The sequence below is a fragment of the Acomys russatus genome, chromosome 31 (genome assembly GCF_903995435.1).
Source record: "Acomys russatus chromosome 31, mAcoRus1.1, whole genome shotgun sequence".
Classification (NCBI taxonomy): domain Eukaryota; kingdom Metazoa; phylum Chordata; class Mammalia; order Rodentia; family Muridae; genus Acomys; species Acomys russatus.
Genome location: NC_067167.1, coordinates 22,812,211 through 22,828,162, shown reverse-complemented (window position 1 = coordinate 22,828,162; position 15,952 = coordinate 22,812,211). Strand labels below are relative to the sequence as shown.

Sequence of the window (15,952 nt, the reverse complement as noted above, 5' to 3'; positions counted from 1 at the left end):
AAACAAAATAAATAAAAACAACTATAAATTGAATGAGTAGATGGATTAAATACTATACATATTTTAGTCATGTGCATATGCATCTATATACATATATAGATAATATGGCAGAGCTTTGTCATATTAAAAATCTTTGAACTTTTATAACTCCACCTTCACTGAGCATATAGATTATGTGACATTTTCATAAAAAACTGGACATGATATTCTATAGCAATAAAAATAGCAATGTAAACTACAAAGATAAATAACATGGACTGAGTTACAGATTATAAAGGCAATTAAAGTTAAAAATAACTAATATATTTAAGTCCTATACGTTTAAATTTTTTAGTACAGTGAAAACAGGTATAGAAAAGGAAGAGATAATAGTGACTCACATTTATTCTGAAATTTAGCAATTACTGTCCTACTTCTTTCTAAATCTTTTTCCTTTTCAATTAGTTCTCTTGAAAGAAATTCATTCTGCAGAAAGAGAATAAAAATGTTTTATAAAATATCACAGTAGTGAGTAGGTTTCAAGATAAAGAAATGCTTTACTAATTCAAGTTTAGCACACCAGAAAACAAGCTAGAGAGGCACATCAATTACAAAGTCCCGAGAACAAAACAAGAAATGTTCATCTTCCTCCCGTATTTCCCATGGCAGGAGGCAGAGAGATGCACAGGAGTTTTTTGCCCTTAGTACCAACTGCATTGTTGCCCTTAATAGTCTGTCTTTACACTACCTGTTCTGCCTGGCTTCTCTCATGGACAAGCTCTATTTCTGCATTTCTACTCTGCTCTTCTTGGATCGATAAATCATGTGCTATGGTTTCATTCTAAAGAAATATTTAATACATTAATTAGGGAGTTAACAAGTTAAAAGTAAAAATACTAAAACTTAAAATGTTTAAAAAGTATATATAAATTAGTTATATATAAACTAGTTATAAACTAATATTAATGTGAAAATAAAGTTTATTAAATTATTAACAATTAATAACTAATAATAATACAGGGATTTAATGAATATATATGGAAGAACGCTCTCACCTGAGATCTAAGGAATGCTAGCTCTCTTTGTAGCTGCCCTATGAAATTTTCAAGGATATCTATCTGAGATGGCTTGGATTGTGCAGTTATAGGCCTGGTATCTGATAGATTAACTTGCTTTTTTTTGTTGTTTGAGGGTGATTCTGTTTGTCTGTTATTGTCCTTCAAACTGAGATCGGCAAACTTTATTTGAGAACGGACCTGTTCATCTTCTGGTGTTACTTCATCCATGTTATGGTCAAGCGATTGTTGAGAAAATACTGCAGAGGTCTGCCTATGTGATAACTTCTGCGTTAACTCTGAAGCTGTTGGTGATGCTTGAAAAGACGAACTGCTTTTCTGTAAGAACCTGGTTTTCTCTATACCTTGATGGTTCCCTGACCCTCTCTTCAGACAGTCGTTGGAGAGAGAGCAAAAGTAATCACTTAGTTCATCACTGCTTTCCTTACTGAAGGTGCTGACTAACGATTCTAGAGTTCTCAAAGATTGAAGACATGGTGCTTTAAAAATCTCCCTTATTGTAATAGGTTCTGGAGTTGTATTATCGTCTTTTACTTGCATAAATGAGGAACAGCTACTTAAAGAGACAATAGGATCCACTCCACTTTCTATGCTATGGTGAAGTCCAGACAGCATTCTCGATAATGACTGCACCGTCACAGTTTCCTTTGTCTCATTCTGATCTGATTGCAGAACACTGAATGATGGTCTCCTATGCCGCAGCTCTACTTTAGCTGAACTCTTAATCTGTGTTCAAAGTAAATAATGTCTCATTAATCAATCTTCAGATCACCAAGCTATTTAAGCAGGCAAAAATTATCACTTAACAACCTAAGAGAGCAGAGGTGCTATATGAGATTATGTGAAGAAAAAAATGAACTGCTAGCATTTTTCTTTATTCTCTTTGTCAGAGCATTACTGTTTACCTTTGACTGCGTTTCATTCATATTTTTGAGGCTCATAAAACTTAGTTTTCTTTCTCCTATTTTATCTTCCTGAGAAAAGTCTTGAGTTAGGTTCAGATCCTCAATGGTTAATCCTACAATTTGAAAGAACAAATGAGAAACAACAACAACAAATCCTCTAGTTTATTCCAATGTAGGATAAAGTTTTAAACCAAGCAAAAGCTCCAAGGTTTTCAAAATCCTTGATCAACAAGTAGCCAATATAACTCTCCAATTTAGCTTATTTTTAATAGGCTATCAATAGAATGATAATTATATTTTATTATATCATCTTTATAATTTAGTACATGGTAATTTTAAAGTACACATTAATAAGTATTTAAATGTATATACAAAATAGATTAAAAGCCATAAATTTTATTTTAATATTTTATTTTATTTTAGTGATGCTGGGAATTTGTGCAGACTCTGTTCATGTCAGACCTGAGGCACATGGAACATTGCAGAAAAGGGGCAGAAACATTGTAAAAGCCAGAGGACCAAGAAGTCTGCAAAAACACTGAGTCTTATATATATGACAGGGAAGTTACGCCCATGAAATTGCAATGCTATAACTGCTTAAATAAGACCTGAAAGATTATAATACCAGTTTATATCTTGACATGGATAGGAAAAATCACATGTGGCCTCAACACTAGATGAAAAGCTACAGGAAATTAAAACCTGCTGATAGAGGGAGAATTAGTCTTCCTCTTAAGTAAGTCCTCTGTGTACCATACTGATGCCAAATGGTAAGCATAAACACAAATATACATGCACAACACTAAATCGATTCAGTAGATTTATAAATTTATCTGCGCGTGCACACACACACACACACACACACACACACACGACATGGGGAATGGGTGAGACATGGGAGAAGAGGGGAGAGAGAAAATAATGTAAAAATATTTTAGTTTTTAAAATGTGTGTAAAGCTCTTTCAGAAAACCCAAGTGTAGTTCCCAGTACCCACACCAAGCAGCTCACAACTGCATGTAACTCTAGCTCCAAGGAATCCAGTGCTTTTTCCCCCTGGCTTCCATGGGCACTGGGACACATGAAACAGACAAACAAATGTACAGAAAATTTAAAAACAACAACAAAGAAAAACAAACAGAAATCCTGGGCAGGAGAGATAGCTCAGAGGTTAAGAGCACTGGCTACTCTTCCAGAGGTCCTGAGTTCAATTCCCAACAACCACACAGTGGTTCATAATCATCTATAATGGGATCTAGTACCCTCTTCTGGTGTGCAGGTATACATGCAGGCAGAACACTATATATGTAATAAATAAATAAATATTTTTAAAAAAAACTTTAGAAATTAAAGAAAGAAAACCTCTCTATATGGTCCTCAAAAATGAACTAAAATGGCTATTAGAAAGATTATATTCTAGACAGGCACAGTAGCACATGACTAGAAACCCAACAGAGGCAGGAGGATCTCTGTGAGTTCGAGGCCAGCCTAGTCTACAAAGCAAGTCCAGGACAGCCAAGGATGCACACAGAAACCCTGTCTCCAAAAACAAAAACAAAAACAAACAAAATAAAATTATGTTGTCTTTCTAAAAGTCAGGTAAACTAACAAATGAATGGTAATTTAAGTTTAATGAAACATTTAAGTAAATAATAAAAAACTTCCAATGTACAGCTTTTAAAACAAAGTACCTCTAAGGATGAAATACAGTAACATGACAATTACTGTGTTAAGACTATTAGTCATAACAAAGTGGAGTTCTCTAAAAATCAACAGCCTATACACTGAAATTTACAAAGGTCGATAATTCCAATGCTTGGTTTTATTTTTAATTTTTTTCACTTCTAATTTTTATAATTGTTTTAGATTCAGGATCACACCGAATTATACCTACTTATCTCTTTTTCACGATACTATTTTCACATATTACTTGGACTACATGCAGGACAATAGAGCAAAATCATCTTTAACATAGAGAAACTCTCAGATCCAGGTAAGTGTTTTCCCACTTGCTCTTTCTCAAGTGTGGAATAACAGAGAATACCTGACGCTGCAATCCTTTTTCCTCTCTCTTGAGCCATTTGACGAATTTTTCTTTTCAGGTCAAGCCGTTCTTCCTCTAGACTTTCAATCTGCAAAGCATGAATTATTAGTAGTTCTCCTTAGTTCAGACAAAGAAATCATCAACTGAGCATCACTTGCCTCTTTCAAAAGAATCTGGTTTTCAGCTCTGTACTGCTGCTGTTTTAAGCGCTTATTGTTTCTAAATTCAGTTAAATCAATCATGGTCTTGGGTTCAAGGCCTGAAGTAGAAAGCAAAGAATTACAAACTTAAAAACTTGCAAATGAATGGCAAATTCTTCACAGAACATCAAGTAACTAACATTATTCATTATCATTTGAAACATAGAGACTTCTTGTACAAGAATTTCTAGATGTGTATACTACAAAGAAAGTTAAATGTTAACTAAATATGAAAACCTGACAAAAAAATTTGGGGACGGTACAGAGGTACTACAATTTATTCATTAAAACCCTTGTCATGAAGTAAACTTGATCCAATGCCTGCTTTAAGTGTTAACTTAGATACAGAGGTGGCATTTATTTATTTGTTTAGTTGGCCAAGAGTGTAAGATTAGGCTAAATACAATGTTTAAAAGTAATGTTGCCAGGCAACAATCATTGTTAATACCAATGATGCTGTTTTCAGTTTAATCTTGTCAACTAGCCTGTCTCCTAATTTGTACCATTACATTTCCTGATTACTAAACAACTAGGAGGTGAGAATCAGGTAGCAACAGTCTAAATAGTTGTATTCCAGATTTCAGTAAATAAAAGCTAAACTTGTTAAAGGCAGGAAACATGGTGTTTGTAACAGCTTTCTAGATAGGTCAGAAGTTATCCTTATGTACGTGTAGATTCCTAGCTGTGAACTGAATAGTCTAGCTAATCAGAAATTTAACTTGAATGCCCAGTATACTCCTAAATTCTAGTTAGGTGCATTTCACAAACAAATAATCAATAAAAGGTAATTACTTTTCTTCTAGACAAAAATTTATAGATTGTCAGCATAACTCTAAGAAAGCGCTGATATTCAGCAAGTAAAATGAAATCACTATTTAAATTATAGTCATTTTAACGAAGCAACTTAATTGTGCACTTTAGTTACAACTTGCCATGTAAGTTTAGTTATAACTTACCATGTAAACTAGTAGTAAAATTAACTAATTCACCACTTATTTAAAAAGCATATAAATCCCCAAGTTTTATTGGAAATTACTAAATGGAACTCCTAAAAGACTCAAGTAAAACGTAAGCAGTGTAAATTGTATTCATATGTCCTTAACTGGTTTACAAAGTACTTTTAAATGGCCTCATCTGAAACAAAACCAGTTTGTAATAATTCATACAGATGTTTCTTATTGCAGAAAAATAGTTGGCTTCTTGTATACAGCATAATAGAGTGCACTTCCACCTGTCGATAAGCAGTTATTACTGAAGATACACTGGGCATGAAAGTCATGTTCCTTATCAACTGTCCCAATACATCGAGGGTCCAAAACCCACTTCACTCAGAGTACCTCCACTGTTGTTTAAGTATTTCCACAGAAATACTTATTTGGGGAAAAATACCCTCCAACTGCTTAGAGGTAAATGAATAACCCTAAAGTAAGGGATAGAGGCGAAGCACAGGGGAGGAAGGGAGAATGTGTATGCAGAATGTGCGGACTTTGGTTTGAGGAACAGGGCTGCTTCCCCTACAAAGGTCAAACAAACAAACACCAAAACAAAACAAAACAAAATTACCAAGTAAGACATGAAAATCAGGGCTGAGGAGAAAGAATGTCTTCAAAACTAGCTTACCAGCCCGCTCTCTAAGGGCTTCATTTTCATCAAGGACATCATTGATCTTCATCTCAAGTTTATTGATTTCCTTGGTCAGTACTTCAATCTCTCCATCTCTTATTTTAATTTGGGCTTTACAATTCTTTATTTCGATAACAGCATCTTCTAAGCCATATACTCCCTGAAAAATACCCCATCAAAGTTAAATATAATTTATTTAAACAAATAAATCAAATGTATAGATTTACTTTTTGAAATTAAGTTGATGGGTAAACTTACCTACACCTGTATTTATATGGCAGATTTTTATAACTGATACATAAAAATAATAATAGTATACATTAGTGGAGTCTATTACTGTGCTTCTATAAACCAAATCTAGTGATGAAGGTAGAATAGGACCATCTGACACTTAAGCAATGTGACTCAGAATATTACATATAAAATACAGAGTACATGGAGATAAAGGACAGACTCTGAGAATGGCAGTGCACGCCTATAATCCCAGAACTCGGGGAGGCAGAGGCAGGTGGATCTCTGTGAGTTCAAGGCCAACCTGGTCTGCAACACAAGTTCAAAATGGCCAAGGATGCACAGAGAAACCTCGTGTCGAAAAACTAAAACCAAGCCAAACAAACAAACAAAATACCCAAAAGGATAGAATCAGGCATACCAATCAGAATGTACAACTAATTGCCTGACAAATCAAATTTTAAACTATGAAAGGTCCAGGTAGATTCAGTTAATGTAGTTATAGTAGCACCGAAGCCATCCCCATCCCAAGTGCATTAAACTCACCATTGTCCCACCTCCATAATCAGGCACAAAGGACACGGATTCAAGGGACTAATCCTGCTACCTCACAGAAACACTTCATCAAAAAGTTTAGAGGGAGGTGAAGAAAAAAAGAGGATGAGGGAGGGTAAAATAACAATAATGATGTCTGAAAATGCCATAAGGAATCATACTGTCAACTATTTATATAAAAAGAAAAACAACAACACTACACCAAATGTAATTCTGTGTATAAACACACATATATGGTTTAAATCCCTCCAACTGCCAAAGATCACCTAACAAAAACACCAACACTAAACATGAGATGCCTTCTAGTAACCTGTTGGTCAAGATTGTTTAAAAGACTCTCAAAACATACAACTCATTGTTATTGCCCTTGGTTGCTCCCAGCCAGAGGTAAAATGTAAGCCCCAATTACTGAAGATACCATGCATTTCTGAAATAGCCTAGAGCCCTGAGTTGAAACTGATTTTTAAGCCTTCCCTGAGGACTAGCTTTCATGGTACCACAAGGCACCATGCAAGCTTGCAAAGGGGGGAGCAACGAACAACCCTACACACCTCTACTGCTGAGGAGCCTCAACGACCAGTGCAGCACACTAATCCCAAGGTGAAGTCATGGCTACCACAATACCACTTTACTAAGCCAGCACAATCCCTAACAACAATCTAAACACTTGTCCTTACACCTACAGATAAGTGTGATCCCTTCTCTTTGTAGGAGGAGGAGTCCAGTACTGAAAACCACAACCAATCAAAATGCAGAGTTACAGAGACCAGGCAGGCTCAGGGATAGAAAGGTTTCAAGAGTCAGAAAATGAGGGAGATTGCAATGAGATTGTGTCTCCTAGCAAACATCAGAAGCTGTGCTGTAAACTCCCACTGACATGACTGCCTAAAACAGGAGCTAAATGGGGATAACAACAGATAAGGCAGAGTAGACCTGGGAAGCCCCTGAGGCCTTAACCATACACACAGAGCTACAAGGGCAATTAATGAATGCTGAGCAGGAAGACTAATCTTCTCCAGTGAAAAGCACAACTGGTTATCCAATACACACACACAAAAGTACAAGTGATTCATAGAGGCTGAGCAAGTTATATTTAGAAATATATATAGTTAATCGATAATATGATAATAATAATTAATAAAAATAATTTATAAGAAAGAAGCAATCAGAGTATGGAGAGGAACATGTAGAGAGGGTTTAGAAGGAGGAAAAAGAAGTGAAAATTATGTAATTTTTATTGCAAACATAAAAGAAAAAATAAAAATAAACCTTTTAAAAAAGAAAAAAAAGGTTTGGAAACAATTCTCTTGACATGAAAGAAATGTTTAAAAGTTTGAATAGTTTAAAAGCAGAGAGATAAAGAATGTTTTCTACGTGGAATGCCAAAAAAGCCACAGAACAACCTCGGTGTCAAGAGTAATTTTAAGCTCTTTGACAAGACAAAATTACTTACAGATTCATAATCTTTTAATCTCTTCAGAGCCTCAACCAATTCTTTATCCTTTTCCCTAGCATCAGCTTCAGCCAGCTCAGCTGTTCTCTCGGCCTCTTTTGTTTTCTCTTCTAAAATTTGTACTTTTGAATGAATTTTCATATAATGAGTCTGCTGAAAAACATTTGAAGTACCTACAGTGTGAAAACAAAAATCCTTAGTGAAGTGACTCGAGTATCCCTTCCTATTAATCAGCTGTTCCTAAACAGGGCAGAAGCGAGATGGCACAAAGGCTTCATACTTGTTAGGAGTTGTATTTGTAAGACCAAGGTCCTGTTTTGGTTTTACTAATAAAACCAACTAAAAAGTAGAGTTGGCTATGAGCTCTAAGAAGGGTTCTAAAACCCCACTTTACAAAAGCCACATCACTGTGACAGTAAAATAGAATTTTCAGCTGGACATATGGCCAACCTAAAGCTCCAGAGGTCCCTCCTTTGTTTCACCAATGGAGTCTTTCTATTAATTTACAAAAATTAGTTATTTCTTCTAAACTTAAAAACTTTTTAACCTTTCTGTCTCCTCAGGCTACTACCTCATATTTTACCCTTTTGCAGAAAAATAAAATCTGAAAATATTTCCTATATTTCTTCTCTCCATTTTCTGTCTTCCTTCGATTCAAGCATGGCCACAACTGAACCTAATGATCGTTGTTAGAGCTCATCTTGAACTACCACCAGAAATGAGCAGTTTGTTTTCCTAGATGACATTTTCATGCGGTTGTCAGGACTATGCATGTTCATGGTGTCCAGCTCTCTGCACATTCCTAGTTAGTCTTCTTTGGTTATTTCATTTCATCTCAACAACCCTCCAGATTAAAAGCATTCCCAGAGATCCATTTTGAGTTTTTACATAGCCTGTACTCCCCTTCCCTTGATGACCTCAACTAGTCTCATAACTCCAAACTGAATTTTTGTGGAGATAGCCCCCAAACTTTTATATTTGGCCTAAATTATACTCAAGAACTTTAGAATCCATACACAATATGTACTTAAGACCTTCAACTGGTTGCCTAATAGACATCTCAAATTCAGCATTCCAAAACAGTTCATCATCATCTCTAAACTGCCCTTCTCACAACCCTTTCCAAGGTAGAGGTCCAAAGTCCTAATTAGTGTCACGCAAATCCTCCATCTAACTCCTCTTCTATCACCTTCCAAACCCAGCCCCACCTGACTGTAGTCAGTATCACAGTTAGCATAATGTCCTGTCTACTAGGTTATTCCCATAGCTTTGTAACAGCTCTCCTGCCTCCTGCCTTACAACTGCTACAGTCTATTACAACAAAGGCTAGGGAAGGCAAAATCATTCCCATCTCTTTTACCTAAATTAAAAATCAAAGTCTGTACATTACAATAATGGCAGGGCTTTAGCATCCTCTTCAATCTTTCGTTCTGCTATTGTTCACTGTCCACTCTCTTTCAGCTACCAACATTTACCTGTTGACTCTTTTGTGCTAGTGATGGTGAACACACTTGCAATAGTTTCAACCATACACACTGCTCACTCCTCCCTTACTTCCCTTAAGACTTTGCTCAGTTTTGTCCAGTGAGGTTTCTGCCTCACTGTCTCAATTAGAATCTGCATTATGTCTGCTTTTTAAAAATCTTCAGCAGTGACAAGTATGCCCAATGAATTTATTGTGAGTCATTTGAACCACTAAACCTCAATACACTTACAAGATGTAGTTTTATAGAAATACTGGTATTTCAAAAGCTTAAATTAAGAGGATTTGGTGAGGTAGACAAAATAGAATGCCTTAGTCAAAGAATAAGATGAGAGACTTTCGTGCAAGTATTTCAAATGCCAACACACAAAATTACTTCTGAAAATATTGATAAAAGTTAAAACATTCAATAAGCATTTGCTAATTATAAAAGATATGAGACAATTTTATTACCATTTTGATGTTTCTACAGTCTTTCTACTACTAATGTCTAAGTAATTTTCATCATGAGAAATATGCTAGAAAAGCATACTCTACTTACAAGTTTAAACACAAGGGGTATATATTGTAAATAATATTTTCATAATTATTTAAATATGTTTGTAATTTAAAAAATACTTCAGTGGTATATCATAATTTTGTTTTATGAAAAGTTTTTAAACACAATGATATATGAAAGTCATTACTTATAAAATATTAAATTACCTTTATCTTTTTGGAGTTCATTTTTCAAATCTTCAATAATAAAAGTATTTTTTTCCATTTCTTTTGTATACTGTTCTGCTTGTTCAGTAAGCATCTTAATTTGACTATCTCGCTCTTGGATACCCTATGAAATATTTTGAAATATCAAATAAACATTGATATGAATATATTTTTTTCAATAAGTAAGAGAATATATTTTATTGTGGACCTACTGTTTCTTTTAAACAACTTTTCATTACATTTCTTTATTTATTCTATTCTGATGCGTACCTCTCACTCTAAACTTACTTCTAGTTCTGTCTCCCGTCATTTGGGAATGTATGAGAAACTTCAAATTTTTACACCCTCAGTCGCGGAAGCCACTAATTCGGCACGCAGAGAAGCAGACAGGACAGCTCAGGTTGTAACTTCATGTCCTGGTGGCGCAAACCTTAAAAAGTGCTTACCTGTTTCAGGGCCATAATGTTAGCTTTATCGGCATCAAGCTGGGCATTTTTGAGTTTCTCTCTCAGATTATGTAACATCTGCTGATATTCAATGATTTCATCATCTTTAGAAGACAAAATTAACTATAAACAAAATAAGATGTCATGAAAAATTTAACAAACCACTCTCTATAGAAAATAATAAATACCTTTAGAACATTTAAAACAATACAGAAAGTAAAAGTCTTTTTAATTTTTCAGCACATGATGCTGTATGTAGTTTATTGTATTTATGTGTAATAATACAAATGTATATGTAAAAAAAGAAAATAATAAAAAAAATTTTAAAACATTCACTTCACTATGGACACACATAGTGAAATACCTCATACAATGTAAGTTTAAACATTATAATTATAAAAAAGCAGACAATAAAAATGAAAAAAAAAAAAAAAACCCAAATGATTACTAGTTCATTCACAAATCGCAACCATCAGAACCCTAGCTCTTGGTGGGGTCCGGATCTAGAGTTATATGATATGGGATGTGGAAATCAGGCACAGACGGAGGCTCTGAAAAGGCTTTCCAAATGATTTTGATAATTCTTTTTACTAATGCCATTCCTGACTACTCTTACCTTGAAAGTACTTACCTGATAAATAAATGGGCTAAAGGACTACATACAGAAGTTTTAAAGCTTTTATAGCCAGGACATATAATAAACTTAAAAAGGCAAATAAATGTTATTATCTCATGTAAATCTTTAAGAACCAAAATTAAAACGAAATCAAAACACAAATTGAAAAAAAATCATCAGTTGAGAAAGTACCTTCCATTCTTCTACTTTTGCATTGACAGCCACCATGACAGGATCATCCTCTTCATCCTTCGCTTTCAGAAGATCTGTGAGCTCTCGCACCTAAGAGTAGCCATCAGTTCATAACAGTACAGGCCAGTGCAGTTTAATGCTATTACATATGCACAGTGATTTATGCACAAATACCTGCTTGCAGATACATTATATTACATATACTATTTATTACTAGCCTAGTCCTATAGTTATAGGTGATATTTAATGGCTGTACAATACTAAATGAAACTTTAAAGTCTGAAATGCTCCCAAACTGGATACTTTTTTTGCTGCCACAGTGCAAAATTGCATATCCTGTTTCATGTGCTGTGTTTTAGTTAAAAGACAGGTATACACATCCTGTGTTCATCACATACCCATCACAGGCATAGGAAGTATACATGAATCTAGTACTTAGGCCTTAACTTTATCCCCAAGATAGCTCATGCATATATGTAATCTGTATTACTTCCAAAATCTAAAACGCTCTGAAAAAATAAAAAAATAAAAAATAAATCACAATCTGGAACGTTTCTGATCCCAGATAAGCTACACTCAACATATTGTCATATAATTATTTTATAACTATAGAACCATGTTTTTAAATGTTATTTCTTAAACAAGTTTATCCCATGTAAATAATAAACAATATATTGATCTTTGACATATTTTTACTGTTTTAAGAAATAAAATTAAATGTTCCAGCCACTGGATTTTCAAGTGTTCGTATCCCTGACATTTTTATAGCACTCCTATCTTCACTCCCTCAGGCATTATTTACAGTCATCAAATGGCAAGAATTACACTTGCAGGTGAGAGGATTGAAGAGCCCTTGTGGACAAGTATTATCAGGATGACAACATATTACTTTATTAAGAAAGCAACAAAATCAACTTGAAGTATTTCTAGTTTCAAATACACAGCAGTGAAATTGTATGCAGTTTATGAGAACAAGGCTGGGCTTCTACAGTAACTCTTACTTGAAGTCGATAGTGCTCATTCTCTTTTTTTATCTGGTCCATAACAGTATCTGTTTGATGTACAATAGCTTTCATCCTGTTATACTCATCAGTCATCTTCTCCATTTCCTGTATAGATTCTTCTAGATTTTTCCTCATTTCTTGGTTCTGAACTTCAATTTTCTCATTAGCTTCTGTTAAGGTCTAAAAATGTAAATATACTATTACTTTAAAATAGGTTTATAAGAAACTGAAATTTATATTAAATTACAATTAAATAGAGCTGTAAGTTCCCCTAGAGAAAAAAAAAAAAAAAGATTCTTCATAGACCATCAAGATTAATGTGGCATTGGCCAATTAAGTCATATCTCAATTGTTCTTGGTGCTCAAGATTGACAAATGTAAAGAGTAGATAAATAATTAAATATTCAAAGACAATTTATTTTGTGTTTTAATAGTACTAAGTGTAGCCAGAGAGAAGTGTCAGTGACTAAAATATCTGCAGTGTAAACATGTGAATGCACATAAAGCCATAACGTACAATGTATCTTTATTCCCAGTGCTCCTACTATGAGATGGGAGAGAGAAAACAGTGGAGTCCCTGGAATTTGCTGGGCTAGATACTCTGGAATACCGGGCAATGAATAGCAAAGGGATCCTTCCTCAAACAAGGCAGGGGCTGACAACAGATAGCAGCGGTTAGCCTCTGACCTCATCACACATGCTGGTAGCCATTCACACACACAAAGGTACAGACAGCATTATTCCTACACAAAAACTTTTAAAAAACACAGTGGCAAGTATATAATCAAAAATATTACAAAGAGGAATAAATAACAGATGTATACCATCCTGGTAATAAAGTTTATGAAACACTGAACGGACTTACTCACTTTACCTGAATTTCATCCAGGTACTGAACAAGTTCGTAGTTCTTTTTTGACAGCTGTGATCGGTAGTCGCTGTCCTCTCCTCTCCTCGTTAAAAGTGACTCTTTCTGCGAGTCTATTTGTTTCTGGTAGTCGACAATGTCCTGACGAAGCTGTTCATTCTGCGGTTAGAGCAGACACAGTAGCCATCCATCAGAAACACCATCCATGACAGAAAGGGAGGACACAGCAGAGGACAGCACAACAGAGAGGGAGAACACTCCAGCTGCTAAGGAGCGCTGCCACGGCTCTCTAAGCTCCCGCGCCTTCACTACCCATTCAGCCTCACCTTTTTCTTTAGACGTTTGTTCTTCAGTAAAGGACAGGAAAAGGATAGGTAGAAATGAGAAAGGCAACATATAATTAAAAATGACATTCACGTATTAAAGAAAACAAGAATAAAAAATATTTTAGTACAACTGAATAAGATATTTAAAACAGCCAAAGAAAATAAAAATATTAAGACCCAAAAGAAAGAACATTCTTACTAGGTTAAAAAGAAATTTTAGATAAAATAATTGAAAGAAGAGGGCACAGTATGTGGGAGTGGGAAGAACGGGGATGGGGAAATTATGTGATCATATTTTAATTAAAATATTTTTGTTACAAGATAGAAAATTATTATTTAATACCTACAGAAAAATAATAATACAACTTGTAAGATTTCATGAGAAACATAATTATAAGAATGCTGGAAGAGACATCTACTCCACTGCTCAAGGAGCAAGATGGCTACGTAACAGAAAACAAGATTCACCCACACAGATCCAAGGGAGGGATGAACTTCCTAATGGCCTCATTTTTTGGTTGACTTTGTAATTCCCTGAGACAAAGTAACCACAGAATAAGCTGGTATGATGATCATCAGTTACACAGAAGACTACAGTCTGGTTAAAACACAAATTTAAGTAAACATTTTAAACAGGTAAATCTTTGTTAAACCACCACTAAAAAGAACTTGAAATATTTACTAACCTCTCTTCTTAATTTGCTGTTTTCATTTTCTGCCTCCTCATTCCGAAGAGCCAGCTAAAATAGTAAAAAAAAAGATAAAATTGTTGATTTAAATTCTAAATTTTTTTCCAATTGAGAACCTTTAATGACTAAATACTTGTAAAGATTGCATATCACACTAGGACACAGATAAGACTATATTTTAAACTATGGATTTTGAAAAGAACAAAATAATAGGCTCAATTTAAGGATTAAAAAGAACAAAGGATACATATCAAAGCAAGCTAAAGGCTAAAAATCACAAAAATCTAAAAGTTATATTTCCCAATATCCTAAAAAAAAAATGTTTAAGAATGCTCTGCCTTTCCTTTATGCCAAGAAAAACCACTTGTTGCACTTTATAAACTTTCAAATACATAAAAAGTGGCAGAAGACTAATTAATTCACAATTGGAAATAAGATTGACCTAGGTTTCTATCAATTCCTACTTAATGTATGAAAAAGCTGTTAATTCATTTCATCTCTTTTGTGGACATGAGAATATAAATCCTTAACATGCTATTCAACAAACAGAACAGCAAAAAATATTAAATGTTTTCTTCACGTAAAACAGTTCATTTGTGACAGTTCTTTCTTTTTTATTTTTTCTTCTGGTCAGAAAAAAATATTATGTCCAATATGATGGTGTTTTATTATCTGCTTTCCATAAAATATCCTATGGATGGGCTTTTACTTCTTTGTTTTCAGCCTTACTCAGGCAAAACACTTACAATAGTATGCAGCCAACTTAAATCATTTTATAAGGAGGCAAAATGGTTCTTTAGACACTAGGGGCAGCAGATAGGAAATAAAAGACCATTAGCCAGTAGAGGAAATTTGATTATAGAATGGAATACTACTGAATCAAAGTTACATTTCCTGAACATCACAATTCTACTTTGGTTGTATTACAGAATACTCACTTTTGGAGAACTATTTAAGTGTAAAGTATTATTATGTCTAAAATTAAGTCTCAAATGCCCCAACCAAAAAAAAAAAAAAAAAAAAAAAAAAAAAAAAAAAATGAGTGAGATGAATTGTTGTAAAAGATACGACACAGGAATTGATGAATACACAAAAGGAGAATATGAATATTTATTGTTTTTCTGACAATCTTTATAGAAATGTGTTTTCCAAAATAAAACACTTAAAGAAAGCTCATGGTAACATGCAAGGCAAATGCAAACGTTATCAGTTTAATGGTGATTAAAATAATGACTATTATTATCAGGTGTAGTGAGAATTTTGTAATTTTTGGTTTCTTTTAAAACACAGAAATGTTACAGGAGTATGTTTTTCTTTTAATCTCAAGTGTGGGCATAAGAGGCTGCTTCACTGTAAGGGACTATGATTTGCCACATGCTCTAGCTAACTATAACTAGTGTTAGGAGGCGAATAAGGGAAGAGAAGGGTGAAAGAGAAAAAAGCACACACACAAGAGCAAATGCCAGTCACCACCGGGACCATCTGTGCAGTCATATTCTAAGTTGGAGAGTTAAGAATTTAATACGCAAGCCCTCAATGTGACTCCATTGTTTTCCCT

General features: G+C 34.3%; 1 protein-coding gene across 1 annotated transcript in view; it reads right to left on the bottom strand.

Annotated features, from left to right (window-relative positions):
- Cep290 (centrosomal protein 290) overlaps positions 1-15,952 on the bottom strand; it is an 80,297-nt gene that overhangs the window by 57,886 nt on the left and 6,459 nt on the right. The window contains exons 7-21 of the mRNA XM_051173015.1: positions 14,392-14,445; positions 13,706-13,726; positions 13,386-13,538; positions 12,509-12,691; positions 11,508-11,597; positions 10,700-10,822; positions 10,254-10,377; positions 8,066-8,238; positions 5,824-5,986; positions 4,162-4,262; positions 4,004-4,091; positions 1,961-2,073; positions 1,035-1,781; positions 728-820; positions 381-465 (exon numbers count right to left, since the gene is read on the bottom strand). Coding sequence (XP_051028972.1) covers positions 381-465; positions 728-820; positions 1,035-1,781; positions 1,961-2,073; positions 4,004-4,091; positions 4,162-4,262; positions 5,824-5,986; positions 8,066-8,238; positions 10,254-10,377; positions 10,700-10,822; positions 11,508-11,597; positions 12,509-12,691; positions 13,386-13,538; positions 13,706-13,726; positions 14,392-14,445 — 2,311 coding nt within the window. The remainder of the gene's footprint in view (positions 1-380; positions 466-727; positions 821-1,034; positions 1,782-1,960; positions 2,074-4,003; positions 4,092-4,161; positions 4,263-5,823; positions 5,987-8,065; positions 8,239-10,253; positions 10,378-10,699; positions 10,823-11,507; positions 11,598-12,508; positions 12,692-13,385; positions 13,539-13,705; positions 13,727-14,391; positions 14,446-15,952) is intronic.